The 23,309-nt window shown below is 36.5% G+C and overlaps 1 protein-coding gene across 5 annotated transcripts; it reads right to left on the bottom strand.

Moving 5' to 3' along the window:
• Positions 1-1,715: 1,715 nt before the first annotated feature.
• Positions 1,716-23,281, bottom strand: PPWD1 (peptidylprolyl isomerase domain and WD repeat containing 1). Of its 5 annotated transcripts, none has more exons than XM_036409773.2 (11): positions 23,068-23,281; positions 20,368-20,470; positions 17,903-18,003; positions 17,608-17,728; positions 15,169-15,616; positions 9,897-10,087; positions 8,848-9,037; positions 6,574-6,755; positions 4,248-4,329; positions 2,943-3,125; positions 1,716-2,005 (listed from the first exon to the last, which is right to left on the bottom strand). In XM_036409773.2, exons 1-11 carry the CDS (start codon positions 23,261-23,263, stop codon positions 1,862-1,864), a joined length of 1,941 nt encoding a protein of 646 aa, XP_036265666.1. In that variant the 5' UTR covers positions 23,264-23,281; the 3' UTR covers positions 1,716-1,861. The 5 variants fall into 5 exon arrangements, with proteins under 5 accessions (XP_036265666.1, XP_036265668.1, XP_036265672.1 ...); XM_036409775.2 differs by lacking the exon at positions 23,068-23,281 and adding an exon at positions 21,269-21,406 and having other exon boundaries at positions 20,368-20,472; XM_036409774.2 differs by having other exon boundaries at positions 1,837-2,062.
• Positions 23,282-23,309: the final 28 nt, after the last annotated feature.

Genomic DNA, 23,309 nt, shown 5'->3' with positions numbered 1-23,309 from the left:
AGTAACCATTTTTAGAAAATGGCTAGGAAAACTTAGCTGTAGCTATGAACTGATGTTGCTAAAAAACCTTTTTATGTCACATTGAGATACTTCTCAGTTTGCAAAATAGGAATAGGGAAGAAGATAGCTTAGCTATACTTTTCTCCTAAATGAGTAAGTAAAAAGGACTAATAAATGTCAGATGGTTTCTTGCTAATAACTTAAAACATGCTTTAAAAAAACATCTGGCAATTTGTTTAGGTCTACTGATTATGTTAAGTTTGTAACATGGAATGGAAAAATCCATTAAATATTATTTTCACTCAGACAAAACAATATTTTGAGGGAAATGAGGCACCACCACCTGGTGGCAGTATTATCAAAAATTTAGGTTTGAGCTTTTAGGAATGAATATATCTAAAGGTAGACAAGTCTAAACATATAAAATTAGTAAGAACTGGTTAATGTCACAGTGAAAAGACATTTTATGTCCAACTTCAAATTCTACATCTTATGAGGAGGATACAATTTTGAAATAGCAAAATTTGGCATGTGCTTCCATCACTAAAAGTTTGTGGAACAGCCCGGCTGGAGTTGCTCAGTGGTTGAGCATCCTCCCATGAACTGAGATGAGAGGTAACCTTCTTGATTCTCAATCATGCCTGGGTTGCAAGCTCGATCCCTAATTGGAGGTGTGCAGGAGGCAGACAGTCAGTGATTATCATCACTGATGTTTCTATTCTTCTCTATCTCAAATCAATAAAAACATTTTTTTAAAAGAAAAGTTTGTGGTATAAAATGAATAAAGGAAATATCCTGCTGATGAACAGAAGGAAAAGTGTAAACTAAGATTTAAAGTATACGAATGAAATCACTAAATGGATCTGTTGAACAGGTTCTGTCCAGAAATTAGAAGCAATAGTTCTCAATAGTTATGAAGTTATCAGGGTAAGTAAACAAGAAGGGAAGTCAATATAAGACTGGACTCATTGTTTTACTACCATTTCTATTAATCGCTTGTTATATACTAACATTTTTACTCAATGTGTATTTTTTTGATAGTATATTTAGTAAAGTAAGGAAAGAAATACTGAGGACAGAAAAATTATTTAGCTGCATTAGAAAAAGAATGAACTGGTAAATCAATCTGTCTGTAAAACCAAGAACTCATAGATTCATTTAGTATTCTTATTCTTACCTTTGAAAGAATACTTAATAATTATTAAGGAACTTAGTATGACCAAAGGGACTTCCTACTTATTTACTAAAGTTTTATTTACCACTACTTATGACTTAATGATCAAAAGACAAAACTATTTGGCATGGAACACAAACCGTTCAAAAGAAACAGTATATACTATCAGATCCTTTCTTTTTTAATCCTCACCTGAGGACATTATTCCATTGATTTTTAGAGACGTGGAAGAGAGAGGGAAAGACAGAAACATCGATTGGTTGTCTCCTGTACGAGTCCCAACTAGGGCCCAGGCCAGGGAGGAGCCTACAACCAAGGTACATGTCCTTGACCACAATTGAACCCAGGACCCTTAGGTCCACAGGCCAGCGCTCTATCCACTGAGCCAAACCGGCTAGGGCTAAGATCCTTTCTTTATAAGTCTAAAGAAACATGTGAGTCTCATGAGAAATTACAGATAAGGAGTGCTATTTTGCCTGAGTTTAGTCCATTTCAATTTTTCACCAGTGAGAAATATTGCAAGAAAAAAGCAAAGCTTTAGAAATGATCTTTAATGAAAAATATAAAAATACAATTCTGCAATCTTTGAAACATGATTTGTATGTTCAGCAAGTCTTGAGAGATTCCCAATGTAAAATAATCCTGTTTATGTGTATTTTTACTTACACATTAAACGATACATCTTATTTACTTGACAGTAATATTTATGATGCTGACATCCTCATAGGGCTTATCTGTTTTGGGATTGACTTTGACGTTGGAGATCCTTTGTACAACTTCCATTCCTTTAATCACTCGTCCAAATACTGTGTGCTTATTATCAAGCCAAGGCTGTGTTGGAGGACAAATGGAAAATCTTGGTAAACCAGGTTTCTTAATTCACACCCTCTGGGCGAGCAAATTAAAGAGAATTTAAATTTATGCTTTACTTTTTTATGTAATTAAAAAGATTTACAGTAATTTCACTTAGAGAATTTTAAGAGTAGTTTCCATATTTATAAGAAAAATATAAGAGCATAGTATAATGTTTAAATATGGGCAGCTTTCAGATCAAAGGGAGCTGGAATGTGTTTGCTAAAGGCAAGTTCCTTTGCATAATTTAAAAGGGAAATTGGAATAGTTTCTGCAGCATGTGCTTTGGCATTAAAGATGTGGGCACTCAAATGCCGGCTCTGCTACCTGACCTTTGGCAAGTCAGTCATATTTGTTTCCTCATCTATTACTTAAAACTGGGTATAGTGATACTAGAGGGATTGTGAATATTACATAAGACTGTGTATCTGGCAGATAGTAGTTATATTTTTCTTTCATTGCTTAGTGCTTATTTCCAAAAAATAAAGTGTATAATTTTTATAATCATGTAGAACTACACTGCAATAGAGGTAGATGTTATACTGTATTCTCTCAAATCTACAATGCTATAGGTTGCATTCTGATTTTTAGAGATATAAATATGTGTGGGGGAAATGTCTTAAAATCAGGAATTCGTGTATTTTAATCCTCCATTCTAAAGACGAGGAAACAGGTCCAGAGGTGAAATACTTTGTTTTGTACTGTACAAAACAATAACAGTGGCGAAGATGACTAAAACTTAAGTGTCCTAAATTACATAAGTATTGTTTTACAATTTCTGATTTGTTGGGTAATTTTATATTTTCTTATCTAAATTATTTTCATTTTGAAGAGACTAATGCAGCTCATCCATTGAATTTACTCTTAGATCATAACTTATGAATCTTTGGCTTACAGATAATGCTGTTCTACTCACCGTTGGTACTACTGTTATGAAAAACTGAGATCCGTTAGTATTCGATCCAGCATTAGCCATGCTGAGTGTATATGGTCTGTCATGTCGTAATGTTGAATGAAATTCATCTTCAAACTCTCCTCCCCATATGCTTTCTCCTCCCATACCAGTACCTGTTGGATCTCCAGTCTGAATCATGAAGCCCTTAACAGAAAGTACACAAAAAATATATTAAACGGGCTGGAGGGAGCCAATGGGGGAAAAAAAGAACATATGTAATACTTTCAACAATAAAGAATTATTAAAAACAAGCATATTACACTGTTCTATATGTATACTCTGGAGTTAGGATTGTCAAGAGTGCTTTGTATTCAGTAAAATTGTAACTTTGTAACTCTATAAAGTAATTAAACTCAGTTAAGTTACATTTTATTTCTATTACTCAACTGCTACCAAATTTAAAACAAAATCTAGCCAAAACCGGTTTGGCTCAATGGATAGAGCACTGGCCTGTGGACTCGAGGGTCCTGGGTTCGATTCTGGTCAAGGGCATGTACCTGGGTTGTGGGCACATCTCCGGTCGGGGGTGTGCAGGAGGCAGCTGATCGATGTTACTCTCTCATCGATGTTTCTAGCTTTCTGTCTCTCTCCCTTCCTCTCTGTAAAAAAATCAATAAAATATATTTTTAAATCAACAAAAAACAAAATCTATAGACATCTATATCTTGCCCAATAGTCTATAATTGAGTGTAAATAAGTTTTAGTATCTGTATAGTATCATATATTTGCCTCATTCTTCTCACCTCCCTTTTCCTATCCACTTGATTTTCTGGATTTCATTTCATTAATTCCTCCAGAACCCTGAAGGCTGACTTTTCCTCCTATCATTTCTGACTTGTCAGTAAGCAAGAACTACGTATGTTTTATGGAATACTGCCCAACAAGATCCTTGGCAAGGTTCATTCCGCTCTTCAGGAATGCATGGTGGTTCTCACAGATTAAGTGGCACCTGGGCTCTTCTATTTCTTAAAATCCTATCTTCTTATTTAACTACTAGAACAGTGGCTATTGGTTTTATCTCAGCTTGACCCCTTTACTCATTATGTGACCTTGTTTTCAGTTGTTGAAAAAATATTGTTGCAGTGTTTCTAAAATGGTAATTATGCTACTATTCCAGTCCTTGATTCTGGATTTGATATTCATCACCATTCTTTTGGCTTCCATAGTCCATTTTTCTTCTTCCTTTCTAATAAACTAAGTGTGAGAGGATGATATGCTTTAGGTTTAAACCTCTTAAGCCTTAAATGATAAAATTTGCTAACTTACCTTAATTATACGGTGAAAAGTATGTCCATTATAATAACCATTTCTGCTATGAACACAGAAATTTTCCACTGTCTTGGGACATCTACAATAAGACATATATTAAAAATATAAAATTTATTCAGAGTATTTAAGACAATTTCTTTGCAGGTCTGCTTCCTAATGGTGTTTTCAATATCATCTGAATGTGTTTAGAATAGCCTTTTTTTTCATAACCTCTTTTAACCTGAGGACAAATAAGAGTTGAAAGGGCATATAAACAGTAGTATATTACTGTTTAGTAGCATATTATTGTTTAATGTAGTATCTTTATATCAAGATTGCTTATTATAGTTGAGTTTAACAATATTTAGACTTTAAGGTTATTTAGTTTAAAAAATACAACCATAGCCCTAGCTGGTTTGGCTCAGTGGATAGAGCACTGGCTGGCATACTGAAGGGTCCTGGGTCTGATTCCAGTCAAGTGTATGTACCTCAGTTGCAGGTTTGATTCCCTGCCCCAGTCTGGGCAAGTGGGAAGCAACCACTATGTGTCTCTCTCACATTGGTCTTTCCCTTTATCTCTCCCCCTCCCTTCCACTCTCTCTAAAAATAAACAGAAAAATATCCTCTGGTAAGAATTAACAACAACCAAAATGTAAAAACAACCACCACAGCACCTTAAGATATATACAATTTGCTGTATATGATGGGCTAAGTTCTCAGTAAAGGTAATTTTTTCATAAAAACAGTATTATGGTTATAGTGATACATTCCTGAACAATAACTTATTCACCAAAATGCTACCTCCTAAATTTAATTAACTTAAAGTGATAATCAGACACACTGAGTATGAAGCATTCTAAATATTAACTAATCCCACGGTGATTTAATGTGGTGTCATTATCCTGTAATAGCCCTTAGAGCTGGAGTTGGAGGGAAAAATCAAGAGAATCCTTAAAGAAGTATAATACATCAAGGAGCAACAGGCTTAATGGGTGCATGGGTTCTAAATACTTGAAATGAGATGATCCAGGAGTCGAGATACCTAGTTCATCTTCTTTTTTGTTGTGTTAATCCTCACCCAAGGATATTTTTCCATTGATTTTTAGGGATAGTGGAAGAGAGAGGGAAAGATGGAAAGAAACATCCATGTGAGAGAAATACATTGATTGGTTGCCTCCTGCATGAGCCCTGACCAGGGCCTGGGCTGGGGAGAAGCCTGCAACCAAAGAACATGCTCTTGACCAGAACTGAACCCGGGACCCTATGGTCCGCAGGCCAACATTCTATCCACTGAGTCAAACCATCTAGGGCAGAACTACCTAGTTCTTTGTTCAGTACCAACGTATGACATGATAAAACATTCATATTCAAAATAACTAAGTACTTTTAAATAAAGATGTTACCTTTTGCATCACGACTAGTCAGAGACACTACTGTATTTGGTATTGCATGCTCATTTGCAAACCTTTAAAAATGTCCAAAATACTATTTTCCCTTTTTCAATGGAAGCCCCTGTGTGTTTTACTAGAATTTGTTTTTAAAAATACAGCTTTTTACTGGGTGTAAGGAAGAGGAAGTAGATGTCTAGCAAATGTCAGGAAGAAAAAGTATCCTCCCCTTAAGAGATTGCTTTGAGAGGAAAACCAGTTATAATAAGCGAGCCACAAATCTAATACTTGGGATGTGCAGTTAATGTTAATAGTAATATACATTTGTATAACTTTTTAGTTTCATTCATCACGTTCATAGCCAAGATGTTTTGTCCTCGTATTTTAAACCTGTTGAGTATCTATACTAATAAAAGGGTAATATGCAAATTGGTCAGAATGCCCTCACAGCAACAACTGAACAATAGGCCGTGTCGGGTGACCAGGCTAGCAGCGGGTTTAATGAGGGACGACCAAATGACTGAACAGCAAGCTGTGTGGGGAGACCAGGCTGGTGGGGGAGGGGGCAGTGAGGGGCAACCAAACAACCGAACAGAAGGCTGTTTGGGGTGAACAGGCTGGCAGAAGAGGGCAATGAGAGGGGGGGCAGTTGGGGGTGACCAGGCAGGCAGGCAGGCAGGTGAGCAGTTAGGAGCCAGCGGTCCCAGATTGTGAGAGAGTACAGGCTAGGTTGAGGAAGCCTCCCTCTCTGTACATAAATTTCATGCACCAGGCCTCTAGTGTGCATATATGTATAAAAAGTAACAGTTTATCAGAAATTTCAGGATTGATGCTCTATCAAGGATTTCAAGTCTGCAAAATTCCTTAAATCAAAATAACAAAAAAATTTAAGTTACACAGTTTCTTCAAATATACACATTTAAAATGGTGTTTGAGCAAACAAAAACAATACATACTCAACAGGAAAAAGTTTGATATGAATGTCTCCCATGCTTGTGTGGATAATGGCACTATCTGAAACTCGTTTGGGTCCTTCAGCCTGAGTAGCTGCCATAACTTCCTCTTTAGAAGGTTTCTCATTAAAAACATCTCGGTCAGAATCTGCACTTTTTGTATCTTCTGGTTCTCGTTTGGTAAACTAATGGAGGAAAATAAAAAGTGAGTAAATGAATTAAAATTTTCATGTGGTAAAGTTTATGAACAAGCAAATTTAATTTCTAATGAAATATTTGAGGAAGGTATGAATTCATATCAGAATCCTTATTTCAGGAATCACTTCCTATCAAAGGGTGTGTAAGGCAGTTAAATTATTTTTATACTTATGTGAACATAATCTATAAGTGAAGATGGATGATTTAAGCAGAAATTTTTTGAGCATATACACATTTAACAAGATTCAGGTTTTCTTGACGTAGGGTTCTACTTCTGCCTTCTAGCATGTCCTAACCTACCACCTGTTGCCTACTTTTCACTAGAAACCCTGGGTTTCAATACCAGCTCTGTCATTTATGAGTTATGTGACTTTGGGGAAGTAAATTCACTTCTCACATTTCCTCATTTGTAAATGAAAATAATAAGAACTACCCCAAATGGTATCTGTCACGAAGATTAAATGAAAGGATGCAAACTCCTTAGAGAATAGAGCTTACCATATAGATTAAGTTTACCAGCATTTGGAGAGGAGGGAAAACGGAAGGGGAGAGATCAACCAAAGGACTTGTATGCATGCATATAAGCATAACCAATGGACACAGACACGGGGGTGAGGGCACAAGCGGGGGGTTGGAAGGGCAATGGGGGATAAGGACACATATGTAATACCTTAATCAATAAAGAAAAAAAAATAACCAACTTATCACAAATGAGATCAAGTTCTTTATGGTTAATGTAGCAAATGACCTAAAAATGAAGAATTTTAATGTAGGAGGCCACCTAATACAGACAGCTAGGGAGTTAGGCAGAGAAATATAGTAAGTCCTCACTTAATGTCATTGGTAAGTCCTTGGAAATGTGATTAATCAAAACAATGTATAACAAAATCAATTTTACCACAGGCTAATTGATATAAATGAGTTAAGTTCCTATGGTATTACTTCTGATCCCAAAAACATCACCCCAACTTCTAAATAAAGATCCAAGACACTTCTAATATTAAACATTGAAATGAAACACTGAAATAAATGTGAGCTATACATATATTAAAGAAAGATTAGCAAGAACCAGTTAGATAAAATTATTTCACAACCTGCTTATTCCAGTGCAGGGTGATGGGTGTCTGGAGCCTATCCCTGCAGTCCAGGGCTCAAGGCGGGACTCCACCCTGATCAGGACCCTGCTCCATGCAGGACACACTCACACACTCCTACACTCACTCAGACTGGGACAATTCAGACATGCAATTAACTAATGTGCACATCTCTATGTTTGAGAGGAAACGAGTACCCAAAGAAAACCCACACAGACATGGGAAGAATGTGCAAACTCCTCACTAACATTGGTTCCAGCTGAGAATCAATTCCCCCTTCCCCCTCATCAATGTTAAAAGGAAATGACAATATTTGAGGACCTGCTGTAATCACATTTGGGTCTCAGAAAGTCTCTAAACTTGCAGTGTGAAGGACAAAACACAAGGACATGAGTTCTCTAGATTTTTCTGTTTAGTTGAATAGTTCAGACGGTGCTACTTCTAGATAGCTTCGTAGTTTGATTTTGAGCCCAATTTTAATGAACATGTAAAGTACTTTTAATTCACTAGGAAAATATATTCCTTAGGAATATACAGTTCTAAAGTAGCAACATTACAAAGGAGTCAAATGGTTAAAAAAATGTGTTTAGAGAAGAAAATGTGCAAGTTCAGGGGAAATAAATTATGTTCAAGAGCAAAAATTGTAAAATAATAAACAGAATAATTTTTAAAACCCCATAGTAAAGACTATTTTGGCTTCAATTATTACCATAACCACTTACTTCCTGTTATTTTAGACAACATAAATAGTTATAAAAGCGAGGTTGAAAAATTTTCAAAACAGAATAGAAAATGGTACAGAAATACTTACAATCAAGTCCTACTTAAAAATTCTACAATATTAATGTTACAAGATAGTATTCTGGTCCTTTAAAAAGTCTATTATTGCCAACATTCTCTTCAGTTGAAAGCACAAGCCAAGGAAATAAAACTCCAACCAAACTGGAAGAAACATTAAGGTCTATCTCTTAGTACTTCCACATACCATATAAAATCTATTCTTTTTGAAAGACGTACAGACTATTGTTGGGTCAGCTTGAATATTCTGAAGAACGGGGTTTTCAGAAGCTTTCATTTCTATAGTAGTTGCAGCACGATGTTTTTTGGCTATCCCCTGGAATAAAGCCAATTGCATCACCCTAATATTTTCTTGCTTGCCTAAGATCCGCACACACCTGGAAAACACAACGTTTTATACAATAAAATTTTCAGAGTTAATTCCAATCATAACAACTTTACAGATAAAAGCTGGGAATAGCTATTCTTTATCTTTGTACAAAATAACTAGTGGAAGATTTTAAAAAAGTGTTTCTTTACCCACCTCATCACCAAAAAAAGCTATTTAAAATTGGTAGGGAGCTATAATTTTCAGGTTAAAAAAAATGCAATCATTCAGTCATATAGTCTTAACCTATTCCCATTATTTTAGTCTATGTGCAAACCTTCAAAGGTTTTTGTATTGCTAAGAACTAAATATAAATAAATTTGTTTATATGTGAGAATGTACAGCACAATATTTCTTTCTCCTTAAAATATACTTTTAAGTTCTTTTTATTTACCTTCGGTGATAGTATCTGATTGTAGCTTTCTGAACTAAAACCAAATGGACTGTTTGCACAAAGGCTTATTGTGGTTTCATGCATTTTAAGTTCTGATTTTATGTCTAGCAGGATGTAATGCCGAATTCTGTGGTTAAAATATTTGGCAACATTTAACATGAACCAGGCTAATTTAAATCAATAATCAAAAGACAGACTATAACTTGTTACAAAAAAAAAAAAGCAACAACAACAACTTGAAACTATGCATATCTTCTTTCCATTTCTTTCACAAACATGAGTGGAAACTTTTTACATAAGAGTATAAACAACAGAAAGACCACAGAAAAATCCAGTCAAAACATTTGGTTAAGTTTAGACATTTGGGATCATTCCACTTGTCTTGGAACAAACAAAACTCCCATTGTTTCCCTGAAGGAGGAAATGATCCCCAATAAATGCATTAAAAAAAACCATACATCATATTAAAGCTTACCGGTTTGTTTCTACATTTATAACTTTAATGCCCAGCATTGTTCCATATAGCACAAAGTGTCCAGTTTCATCAAAAACTATATTAATTAATCTCACTGCATCCACCTTCTCCAACTCACGTTCTACAGCCATTCGTCGGCCAAATTCCATGTCTGGTAGCTGTTGCCTCATTTGCTGTAGTTCAGTAAACATCTAGGAAACAACCCATTTATTAACAAAAAAGCTACATAATAAAGGGAATGCTAATTCAAATAGAAGCAGAGTACACATTAAGAGCAAGTGACAGTTTGTGTATTTGTGTTATGTCGCATGGAGGATTCTAAACACTATTTCAATCATAAAAAATAATTTACACTAACTGGTTCTTCTAATTAAAAAAACCAGTCAATGTAATTACTACTTTATAGGATTTTACTGCTGTCACTTATAAGCTACAGACTAGCAGTTTCTATTAGACATATAATGTGAACCATATAAGTAATTTAAAATCTTTAAGAAGCTAAATTAAACAAAAATGAAACAGGTAAAATTAATGTTTTATTTAACCCAACATATCTAAAATATTAACATTTAAACATTAAGCAATTCAATAAAATTACATTTTTTTCTTATGTTAAATCTTTGAAATTGTATTTTATACTTTCAGTTTCTCTCAATTTGAAGTAGCCACATACTCAAGAGCCACATGTGGCTTACTATATTAGATGATGTAGCTCTAGACTATGAAGTCCTTATATAAGGATCACAGGGCCTGACATACTAAGCACTCAGTGGGAGGAGGAGGGGAAGGAGGGAGAGGAGAAGGAGGAGGAGGAGAAGGAAGAGACATACTAAGCACTCAATTTTTTTCTTAATCCTCACCCTAGGATAAGTTTATTGATTTAGAGAGAGATGGAGAAGGAAAAGGAGGGAGAGGGAAGGAGAATGAGAGTGAGAGAAGGGAACTGGGGGGAGAGAGGGTTGAAAGGGAGGAGGAAGAGGGGGGCAAGGACAACATACTAAGCACTCAATTTTTTTTTCTTAATCCTCACCCTAGGATATGTTTATTAATTTTAGAGACAGATGGAGAAGGAGAGGGAGCAAGAAGGAAGGAGAATGACAGTGAGAGAAGGGAACTGGGGGGAGAGAGAGTGGAAAGGATGGAGGAGAGATAAGGAGGGGAAAGGGGAGGAGGAAGAGGAAGAAGAGAAGAGAGAGAGAGAGAAACATTGAGAGAGAGAGAGAGAGAGAGAGAGAGAGAGAGAGAGAGAGAGAGACAGAGAGACAGACAGGCAGGCAGACAGACAGACATTGATGAGACACTCCCCAACCAGGGTGCTCAACCTAACTGGGATCATATGCAGGGTACAGGGGATCATGCTCTAACCCAGCGTTTTTCAACCGCTGTTCCGCGGCACACTATGTTGCCTGGTGTGCCATAGGTGCAGACAAGACAAGAATTTTATAATTTTTCACTATTTTGTTTACTTAATATTTCATAATAAAGTAATTATAAAATACTTTCTTTGTGCTTATTTGATTCCTATTCAAGAGAATTACTTTATATATAGTCAATATAGGCACAGAGTTAAATTTTTTAACATTTTCTAATGGTGGTGTGCCTCGTGATTTTTTTCATGAAACAAGTGTGCCTTTGCCCAAAAAAGGTTGAAAAACACTGCTCTAACCAACTGAGCCACCCAGCTAGGGCTGCACTCAATTCCTGTTGAACGAATAAACTCTTATTATTTCACTAATGTATAACAATTTCATGATATTTCTGAAAATATTTCAAGTTGTTTTGACATGGAGCAATATTTATAGTTAGACTGTTATTAGTAAATATGATGTAGGATAGATGCTTACTTTTATGGGTATACTTTGGTTTGGGAATTTGGTTTACTTTTTTTAAAAATTATTTTATTTTATAGATTTCAGAGAGGAAGGGAGAGGGAGAGATAGAAACATCAATGATGAGAGAGAAATATAGACCGGCCACCTCCTACACATCCCCTACTGGGATTCAAGCCCACAACCCAGGCACATGCCCCTGACGAGAACTGAATCTAGGACCCTTCAGTCCGCAGGCTGATGCTCTCTATCCACTGAGCCAAACCAGTTAGGGCTACTTTTTTTTTTTAATATATATAGATAATTAATACACAAAAATAGCGGTCACATCCAATTACTATTATTACACGATAGGCTTCCCAGAATATATGATCTTTACATTTAGTTTTCCAGACATTTAGGGCATCAAAGAGCATATTTCAAAAGTAGTTCTCCATTGTAGATGAAAATAAGCCAGATTTATGTTCCATCTACTTTTTTTTCATGTCTGTGCTAACTAGAACTCTTCATTTTTTAAAAAATATATATGGAATGAACAATATGCTCCAAAAATCAAAAGGAGGTAGGTGCGTTAGGGAATGGTCTTATAGACCAGCTAAAAAAGCCTAGTCATTAGAGTTCCTTTTCTCCAATCTGTGAGACTAATATATGTTATTGATTTCTATATTCAAATGTCAGAAACAGCTTAGAAGTTAGAGAGAGGATTCAGTTTCAAGACTTACAGTTTGTAGATGGCCATCTGCCATTGATTTCAGAGAGGAAAGGAGACAGAGAGAGAGAAACATCAATGATGACAGAGAATCATTCATGGGATGCCTCTGCACTCCCCCTACTGGTGATTAAGCCAGTAATCTGGGCGTGTGCTCTGACCAGGAATTGAACCTTGACCTCCTAGTTCATAGGTTGACACTCAACCACTGAGCCAAACCAGCTGGGCCATATATTTATTTTGTTAATCTAATCTGATAAGTACATCAGAATCCTGCTACAGAACTCTAGCCTTACTATCAGGACCTCTGTGATACACAACTATGTGGCCATATGCAGTGATTCTGGCTAATAAATGCTAGAATATACTTCACACCATCCAATCAAATTTCTTGTCTTTTTAACTAGAACTCTTACTGGTTAGAAATTTCTCCCTGTGACATGTAACTGTGAAAATCCAGTGACTTACTAGTTACTAGCATTGCAACTAATTTAAATAGCATTTGCCTTTTTTTCCCCTTCAAACTTTCAAATTCTGAATCAACTCCTGACATAGGTTTTAGTACTGAGCTCTTGATACTTTAGTTCTATCACTTCAACAAATGTTGAAGATAACAATGAAGAAATAGAGGGGACTGAACAGCTCAGAGTATGTATGTTAAAGTGATTTATATCCAGTGCCAAAGCCGGTTTGGCTCAATGGATAGAGCATCGGCTTGGGGACTGAAGGGTCCCGGGTTCGATTCCGGTCAAGGGCATGTACCTTGGTTGCAGGCACATCCCCAGTAGGGAGTGTGCAAGAGGCAGCTGATCGATGACTCTCTCTCATCAATGTTTCTAACTCTCTATCTCTCTCCCTTCCTCTCTGTAAAAAATCAATAAAATATATATTTTTAAAAATAAAATAAAAAAATAAAGTGATTTATATCCAGAAACTAGGATTTAAATATTTCTTTTCCTAGGGAAGCTTAGAAGAGCTGCAAGTTGGTAGAGTTTTTCAAATTATGCTTGCCACCAAACAGCAGTGCTACTAATAAGAGTGATAACATTTTTGAAGAGCTTAATGCAGGGAATATAATGTAAATTGGTTACCACGGAGACTGGAATCAACACTGTTATATAGTAAATATTACTGCTATAAAGGTTCAACACAGACTCTTACCACTAGCAGTTAAAGAACTATTCAATACTTGATGAAAACAGCTGATGAGATCCAAGTTTCCACAAAAAACTAGTTAACTCTGCATGGATGTACTCTTATTCTATAATGATAGGCTCTAACAAATTCTTGTTAGCAGTAATTGTGTGTCAGGTACTATTCTTAACGCTGGAGATACAATCATGAACCAAAACAGATACAGGACCATAGATTGTATAAAGTGTAGTCTATTGGGGGTTGATATATGTGAATCAAATAATTGGACCACACAAAATGCTTTCTAAAAGACAATAGTGATATACAGTCACATTAAGAAAAGTTGTCCTAGACTGGATGAATAGTGAAAAACTACCAGAGGAAGATACCCTTTCACTAAGATTTGAACAGTAAGTTCAACAGGCAATGGGAGAAATGGAGGGAGGAGTAACTCCAGGTAGAAGGAACAGAATGTTCAAGAAACTGAAGCAAGGCCTACCTGGCTAGAGTAAGAGGCAGGGAGAAAGGTGAGTTACACTAAGCTGTAATAGTAGGCGACACCACAACATGGCAGGCTATTATTTTGGTCTTGATCCTAAAAACAATAGGAAGTAACTGAAAGGTTCAAAGGATGACATGATCAGACATGTGCTTTTAAAAAATTATTCTACATGTAGCATGGATAACAGATTAGATACTAGAAGACTGTTATAAGCCAGGCAAAAGATCATGAACTATGATAGTGATAGGTGTGCTGAAAGGAAATGGGTGGATTTAAAGTATATTTAGAAAGTAAAATTATCAGAACTCATGATAAGTTAAATAGAGATGTAAGAAAGCAGAGTTAAGGATGACTCAGGTTTCTGGCTTGTACAATTAATGGATGTTGATGCCATTCATGAAGATGGGGAGGGAGGGGAAGAAAGAAAAAATGGAAACGATAGTGCCAGGTCTGTTCATAATAGAAACCTGGAGAAATAAATTTGGGAATAGTCATAGACAGACACGAGTGAATAGAGTGGGAAGAGAAGGTGGCTTAGAATGAGTTCTGAAGATCTTAAGAGAATGAGCTTGCAAACAAAACAAAACAGAAAAAAACATACATACTAGAAGGATCATTGGCTCTGAAAAAATAAACCTAAGAAAGTGTTTTGAAGAGCAACAATGCAAGACAGCAGGCAATCAAATATTATAATATGCCGAGAGAATAACTATCAATTTAATATCCTGAAAAAATATCTTTTAAAGAAATAGCACAGCCGGGACCGGTTTAGCTCAATGGATAGAGCGTCGGCTTGGGGACTAAAGGGACCCGGGTTCGATTCCGGTCAAGGGCATGTACCTTGGTTGCTGGCATATCCCCGGTAGGGGGTGTGCAAGAGGCAACTGATCGATGACTCTCTCTCATCGATGTTTCTAACTCTCTGTCTCTCTCCCTTCCTCTCTGTACAAAAATCAATAAAATATATTTAAAAAAAAAAAAAAAAAAAAAAAAAAAAAAAAAAAAAGAAATAGCACAAAACAAAGACATTTTCTGGAAAAAAAAAAAAATATATATATATATATATATATATATATATTAAATTTAAATTGCACTTACACTTAGTGATTCATCAAAGACTCTCATGAGTTTTCCAGTTAAAAACCTGAAAATTCTAACTTTTCTATCAGAACCAATTGTAGCTATTTTCTTCCCATCAGGTGAAAAACATATGCTGGTTGGATAAGCCTTGCACTTGGCAAATTCATATAAATCTGTGTCAGTTTTATATTCCCAGCTCACATTTTTGGGGAATTTATATTCATGGGGAGGCCCAGTCCAGTATTCCATCATTCCAGATTTGTCGGAAGACACTACTGCTTTGTAAACTGGGTTTAGCCGTATTTGAGTAAGAGGTGACGTATGGAGTTTGTCAAAAACATGAAGTGGCTGGTTATCTCCTCGACCATCATAAATAAAAATTTTTCCTGTACTCTTCTCAGAAGCAGCAACTGATGATATGGCATCTCCTGGGCAATAGATCCATTCGCATTGTCCAGGAAAATAGCTGAAATAATAAAGAATTGAGAGAAAGGGAGGTCAATACAAGAAATAAGTATCCCTTCCTACTCCCACTACCAAAAAATGTCCTGGCCAGTGACCAGTGATTTGGCTAGTTTTGGATTTCTTGCTCAAAAAAGGCAGAGAGTTACAGAATGGGGATGAACAACTAAGGACAGTTACTGATTTTTCTCATTCTGACCTCATCAGTGCATTGATAATAACTTCTGAGGATCTACAATCTACCAGAAGAGAATTGCTATATAGCAGACCATTTACTTCTGTTGAGTAGAAAAGGAAATCTAACTAGACCTGGGACTTGAGACAGTTTAGGGCAAAGCTTTTTGAACAGTATGTTATAAATCCATCCTTAAAATAATAAAACTCAAATTATTTTAGTTCTTTTCTTTCTATGTTCAAAAGAAAATCATGCTTTTATCACACTATCATTATTGGTAACTTGATATTAAAACTATAAGCTATGAACATGCATCCTGATGACCAGAGTTAAAAAAATGATATAGAGTTAATCAACACACCAAACTTTTACACTCAAATGGGTGTTGTCTCCTTCAAAGTAATCAGTCTGAGAAGTTACCATTATTCTAATGATGGTGCTGATGCTCAAAACATTTTTGGGACTCTTCTAATTTCTATCAAAGCCTAAAAAAATACTCCGTCAATATTTGCAAAGGTGGCAAATGTTCAACATTTATGTATAGATTTTATTTTTAAAAATAGCTAACATGGGAAACAAAGCTGGGGAGTAAGACAAATGAGCAATAGGTGTTTCTATTTGTAATAAAACAATAAGTTCTGACCATAAATGAGACTGATTTCCTTTAGTGGCTTGTACACAGGTTTAGTAGGAAATTCCAAGAGTCCTGCTCTGTATTGAACTACTGTTTTTCTCCATCCCAATTCACATGATGAAGCTCTAACCGCCAATATAATGGTATTTGGCAATAGGGTCTTTAGGAGGTAAGTTTAAATGAGGCCTTATGGGTGGGGCCCTATCCCCATAGGCCTGTGGTCTTCTAAGAAGAAGAGGGAGATATTTCTCCTTTCACCCCGTTCCCAATGAAAATACAATGTGAAACACAAAGAGAATTCTCATCAGAAACCAAACCCGGCTGCAACCTTGATCTTGGACTTTCCAGCCTCCAAAACTGTAAGAAAATAAATTTCTGTTTATGCCACCCAATCTTTGGTCTTCTTTTGTGGCAGTCTGAGCAGACAAAATCATGTCTCAAAACTATTTCTGACAACAATGCTAAAACCTTCAAGGTGACATTCATTTAGGTGTATATAAATTCAGGTGTATGTTATCTTTTAAAAGATATGCTTAAAGCAAAGTATTAGTCTCATTACTGTACAATTTAACTACTAAGTTTGGGTATCAATATACTTCAAAGTTTAAAATCATCAACAATTAACTTCTAAAAATATGTATTAGCTTTCTAAGAACTCAATACCACAAGTTTAACTCTAATTACCAGTAAATTATACATGATGGACCCTTGTCATTAAGCAGTGTTAAATAGATATAATGAATTCTTGCTATGATGCTATTTTGAAAATTTCTGCAGTGATTATGACAAAAACCACAGCAAAAGCCTCCAAACAGCATCATAACAAGGATTCACCATTTCCCAAGCGAAATCCAAAGGTACATTTTTTTAATGGAATGGTAACATATTCGGTTTAGAAATACCTATTGGTGAAGTTTAGTTTAAAAATTATGTCATGCCCCGCTGGTATGGCTCAGTGGTTGAGCATCGACCTATGAAACAAGAGGATATGTTTCGATTCCTGGTCAGGGCACATGCCCAGGTTGGAGGCTCGATAGGGATTTTCACAAGAGGTAGCCAATCAATGATCCTCTCTCATCATTGATGTTTCTATCTCTCTCTCTCCCTTCCTTTCTGAAATCAATAAAAATATACTTTAAAAAATGATTTCACTAAGTCAAAAAATTGTAATTTAAAAAAGACTCACCCAAGCTTCAGCATATTGATCATGTCAAAGTTCACTACATCAAACACCTTCATTGCTTTATCATCACCCACAGAACAGAACAATGCTCCCTCAGAGCTAACTGCAATACTTTCAATAACTCCTGTTTAAGTAAACAAAATTAAAATATCAAATACCAATGACAGTTTAAAAAACTTTATGCAGCTAACATCTTTATATTTAATAATAAGTATATTGGAACTTAAAACACACACACATTAGTACAGTTTAAGAGAGCCAAAAAAAAAAAAAAAAAAAAAAAAAGTGAAATTCTTACCCAGGTGACTGCGAAAATGTTTAACAAATTCAATTCCTTCTTCTACCTTTTTCCAGAACTTAACATGTCCATCATGACTGGCAGTGATAATAAAATCTGTCCTGCACATACGAAATTATAAAAGTTAACATCTAAAACAAATCTATGAATCACTCAATATCCCCAAGGCAATCAAACTGAGAATCTCTGACTCTTTCAGAATAGGTTTAAAAAAAAAAACACCTTCCTTTATGCAAGCCACTATATTAGGATAGATATTAGAACATTGCAAATTTTGAAGTTCTTTTCTGGATATTGTAATTAATTTTCATCTTAAGACCTAGGCTCAGAATTGAGTTGGGACTTGACATTAAAAAAATAAAGATAATAAATCTCACTAGACTCTAGAGTATTTTAATGTTAAAATTACCCTACTGGCTATCTTTTCACAGGAAAAAGGTTCTATTTTTCATAAGTTCATAAATTAAATCTCCACATATTACTTCCATATACAGAAAGATTCAACATAGGTTTGTTTGTATTCTATGTAAGGTATTTTGGTTGTTTAAATTACCAAAAATATAGTTGGGGAAAAAATATTTTGTACAGAATAATCTTATCTGCAGGTATATAAAAATAGAAACCATTTATTGAAACCTACTACGTGCCAGGTACTTTATACACATTACCTTATTTAATCTTTACAGGAACTCTATTAGTATAGGTATTTTTTTTATTATTTTATGAATTAGAACAGTGGTTGGCAAACTCATTAGTCAACAGAGACAAATATCAACGGTACAATGATTGAAATTTCTTTTGAGAGCCAAATTTTTAAACTTAAACTTCTTCTAATGCCACTTCTTCAAAATAGACTCGCCCAGGCCCTGGTATTTTGTGGAAGAGCCACACTCAAGGGGCCAAAGAGCTGCATGTGGCTCGCGAGCTGCGGTGTACCAACCACTGAGTTAGAAAATAGTTTTGAAATATTAAATGTATTTTCCCTAGGTCCACAACTGAAGAGCAGCATTCAATGTCAGATCTGCCTAACTTCAAAATCTATAATCTTTCTGTTATACCCTGCTGTTTTGGGCAACATACACATACACACACACACACACACACAACTTCAAAATCTATAATCTTTCTCTTATACCCTGCTGTTTTGGGCAAAACACAAACACACACACACACACACACACACACACACACACACAAAAAAAAAAAAAAAAGCTTGAGGAGCCTGGACAGTGTCCCTCAGTGAACAGAACATCAGCTCAAGCACTGAGGTGTCACGGGTTTGATTCCCAATCAAGGGCATGTACCTGGGTTGCAGGTTCGCTCCCTGGCCTGGTTGGGGCACATGTGGGAGGCAACCAATCAATGTGTCTCTCACATTGATGTTTCTCACCCCACACCACTCTCAAAATTTAATGGAAAAAATATCCTCGGGTAAGGATTAACAATAACAACAAAAAACTTGAGGAGAGAGTGATAGCAATTCTAGTCTAATATGCTGCTTTAACACAGACAAAAAGTGTTAATGTTTATCAGAATTATTCTATAAAGAAAAAATAAGGATATTTTGTTACCACAATTAAAACTGATATTTTAATTACATATATATCTTAAATGGCTTCCAACTGATTCAAAGAGCAAAGTAATTCATCTACTCCTTTTCATAATCACTGCCAATATCATCCAAGTCACCATCATATCTCATCTAATTTCTATACTAATCTCTTAACTGCTCTTACTTTATCCATTCTGGCCCTGTCTAAATCATTAATCTCATTACAGCCAGAGTGGTCTTAAAAAAATAAACCTGATGTTACTCTCCTGATTACAGGCTCAAAATCCATACAAGGAATAGAAAACTCTCTAGGACTTAACCCTTGCATTTTTTGCTCCAGCCTCATCTGCCATTTAACTTCTCCAAACCTGCTTTCTCACCTATAAAATGTAGATTATAATATTATCTCATTAGACTGTTCTTAAAATGAACGAGATAATTTATGAAAAATCTTTAGAACAGTATTGGGTATAATATGCACTTAACATACAGTAGAATATTACTATTATGATTATTCTACTCCAAATCCCATACATTTATTTTGAAGGTTCTGTGACATTTCCAGATTGTCCTAGTTCTAATCATTTCCCCATTAGTACTGAAGGGGCCAGCTACCAATTACTCCATCTATTTAACTAATATACTCTTTTCTGGAAAACTCAAGACTAGTTCATCTTCTTTTGGCATTTATTTCCAAAAGACATGCACACAAACTGAAGAGTTCTGTCTTAGAGGATGCATTCCTTGTGTGATACAGGAAAGAACATATCAGCCTTAAGTTAAACTTCCAAAGAACCTATAAAATTAAATAGAAATCCATAATATCCTAAAGTTACTTCTATTAGTCCATGTCAAAATGGAAGTATCTTAAAAAAATCTTTTCAAAAAATGTAAGAAGATATGATACACTTACTTGGTGCACACTACATGGGTGATAACATCTCTATGCATATAGCTGCGCTCGTACATAGATGCACTGGGGAGATTATCAAGATATACTCTTTCAAACTCTAGAACTGAAGAAAAATAAAAAAAATTGTTTTTAACAACTCGAATTAAATACTATTTTGTATTTCTAAATTCCATGTTGTATTTTCATCTAGATTTTCTTTATCTATTCCGCATATAATAAAAACAAAAATCCAGTGTCTCATGTTAGTTGTAACTTTCATTATTGCACAATATTGAACAGCACTAATATTTAGCCAGTCTCAAGTTCTTAAGTAATACATAGATACTTAACTGTCCCCAGAACTTAAGCACTGAATGGCTGGCTTAATATGAAGGTTTCATTCAAAAACAAAAATAAAAACCTTAAAAAGCTTCATGAATACCACAACCATTTTTCTAACCATATAGATCCAATTATTAGTGCTAATTTAAATAATAAGAGGCCAGTAGCCATCTATAAGATGTCTCAGTTTATCTTTAAGGCACTAATCCTCTTTGAAGCATGATATTGGTTTTTTTAAGTTGGGAAAACCCTAGAGAGTATCCAGTTGACTGCTTCCAAAGCACTTTCCAGGGGCAACATTTGTAAGAGTGATAATGTGAGATAATATTCATTTCATTATATGTGCTATAAGCAATTTTACTACTAAAAGATAGTATATGTGTACTTACCAAAATAATCCAACGACTATTTTATTTACCCAAAAATGTCCACAAAGTTGCCAAGTAAAATGAGCTATTTCAGTTTTTATAACTATTGTATATCAGACTCTGTCCAATTGATTACTTTTTCCATCATTTTTAGTAACAAAATCCCCAGTTTTACATGAGCATACTGACATCCAGCTATAAGATAATCTTTCTCACTTCCTACAGTTAAGTATAACATTACACCAATGAGGTAAAATGGAAATGTTGTGTCACACAGTCAAGAACTCTCCTTCAAAAGAAATAAAAGGTGTACCCTTCTTCCCTTCCTCAGTATTATAACGTGGAACTGGGATATCCTCCTTCCTATCTAATAAAAGAGTAATATGCAAATCCACTGTACCTCCACTATACTCACTAGCCAACCATGAGCAAGTATGCAAATTAAGCCACGGCTGTGGCCATGGAGTGAGCAGAAGGCTTGGGTTTCCCCAGCAATGGTGGAAGCCAAGCTCCTGCAGCCCTGGCCTCCGCTCAAGGCTACAAAGTTTCAATTATATAAGACAAATAAATCCCAGATACCAGGGCCTCTGCTTGGGTGGGGGGGAGGGACGTGGTCAGCCTGCAAACCACCACAGGCCCCCTCACCCAAGCCACCCCACACCACAAGGGAATCCCCACCCTGATTCGTGACATCCTCAGGGCAAACCAGCCGGCCACCACCTGTGCACCAGGCCTCTATCCTATCTAATAAGAGTAATATGCAGATTGACCATCACTCCAACACACAAGATCGCTGCCCCCATGTGGACACAAAATAGCCTCCATAAGATGGTCAGCAGGGGAGGACCTGCAAGGGAGGGTAGTTAGGACAATCAAGCCTGCAGGGGAAGGCAGTTAGGGGTGACCAGGCCTACAGGGGAGGGCAGGAGGGGCAATCAGGCTGGCAGGAGAGCAGTTAGGCATCAATCAGGCTGGCAATGGAGTAGTTAGGGGATAATCAGGCTGGCAGGCAGAAGTGGTTAGGGGCGATCAGGAAGGCAGGCAGGTGAGCAGTTGGGAGCCAACAGTCCTGGATTGTGAGAGGGTAAATATTCCAGGTAGAGAGACACACCAAGATACCCCAACAGTCATCCAGTGGAGAAAGAGTATGGCACAAGTGCACAGGAGAAACAAGGGGTTATTATGGAAATATACTGGCTAGATAAGGCCTTGTAAGCCATCATAGGGCGTTTGGACTTTATTTTAAAAACAATGAGACATAATTAAAAAGTAAGGAAAAGTGATAAAGTAAGACTTGAATTTTTAAAAGGTCACATTTCTAATGGTCTTACCTGTTTAAGGAAACATTTCATAGAACTCGAAGGAAAATGAAATGTAATCTATTCCTTCACTCACTTGTTTTGTTTGATAACATTTTGTCACTGTTCCACGTTAACAGCAAAACTGCTTCCTGTCCTGGTATGTGAGAAGTACGGTTTGAAAACCACCACAGAGCTCGTGTTTTCCAAGAAAATACGTGATCCAGGACACTTACCCCTGGATCACAAAACTCATTAGTTGAAGAGTCAGGGTTCAACTTATCTTTACTTACGCACACACTTTTTGATTCTAAATAGACACCGCCCCTGAACTGAACGCCTGAAGGACCAGTCCTCTTCCACATCTTCCAACCGGAGTTATAAATTCCAACCTCCTAAGGCCGCTGCAGGGACTAAAGGACAGGCGCCAGGAACACAGTGCGCACTGGCATAAAGAAGCATTAGCATCTATATACCATATCAAATACTATCAGATTAATAGTATTTGCTATGATCAAGAAGACGCTGTACTGCCTCCAAATCATTACTTCGGGAGCACGTCCAGGCGCAGACTGAGTGGCCACAAGTGAGAAGAACGACCCTCGGTTCCGAGGGCACAAAAACCTCACACACACACACACACACCACCATCTTGGGGTCTGGCTTTCAGGTCCCCCACTCGGGGCGCGCAGCCTGCCTCTCCCTGTCACTACCTTTCCTCTTCTTGGCCAGAGTTGCCTCTACAGGTAAGGGCCCAACCCAGCGCTCTTCGCTGTCCTCCTCGTTCTCTCGGGCCATGGCTGCCGCCGCGGCCAGCTCGCTCTCTTTGGGTTCCGTCTTCTCCGGCTCCTCCGGGTCTCGGCGCCGTCTTCTTCTCTGCTGGGAATCATTGCCGCCTTCCGCCGCCATGTTGTCAGAAGCGTCAGAAGAGGCGCGACGCTCACAGCTCAACAGC

This window comes from Pipistrellus kuhlii, unplaced genomic scaffold (assembly GCF_014108245.1).
Source record: "Pipistrellus kuhlii isolate mPipKuh1 unplaced genomic scaffold, mPipKuh1.p scaffold_m20_p_4, whole genome shotgun sequence".
NCBI classification, from domain to species: domain Eukaryota; kingdom Metazoa; phylum Chordata; class Mammalia; order Chiroptera; family Vespertilionidae; genus Pipistrellus; species Pipistrellus kuhlii.
The sequence above is the reverse complement of the archived record's forward strand: the minus strand, read 5'-3'. Positions and strand labels throughout refer to the sequence as shown.

Excerpts from the sequence above, each read along its gene's own strand:
- PPWD1 (XM_036409773.2), bottom strand. The coding sequence starts at position 23,263 with ATGGCGGCGGAAGGCGGCAATGATTCCCAGCAGAGAAGAAGACGGCGC. Across the intron at positions 4,330-6,573 it reads ATCAAACTTTTTCCTGTTGA|ATGTCCCAAGACAGTGGAAA; the intron begins GTATGTATTGTT and ends GTCTTATTGTAG. Across the intron at positions 3,126-4,247 it reads CTTTTCACCGTATAATTAAG|GGCTTCATGATTCAGACTGG; the intron begins GTAAGTTAGCAA and ends CTTTCTGTTAAG.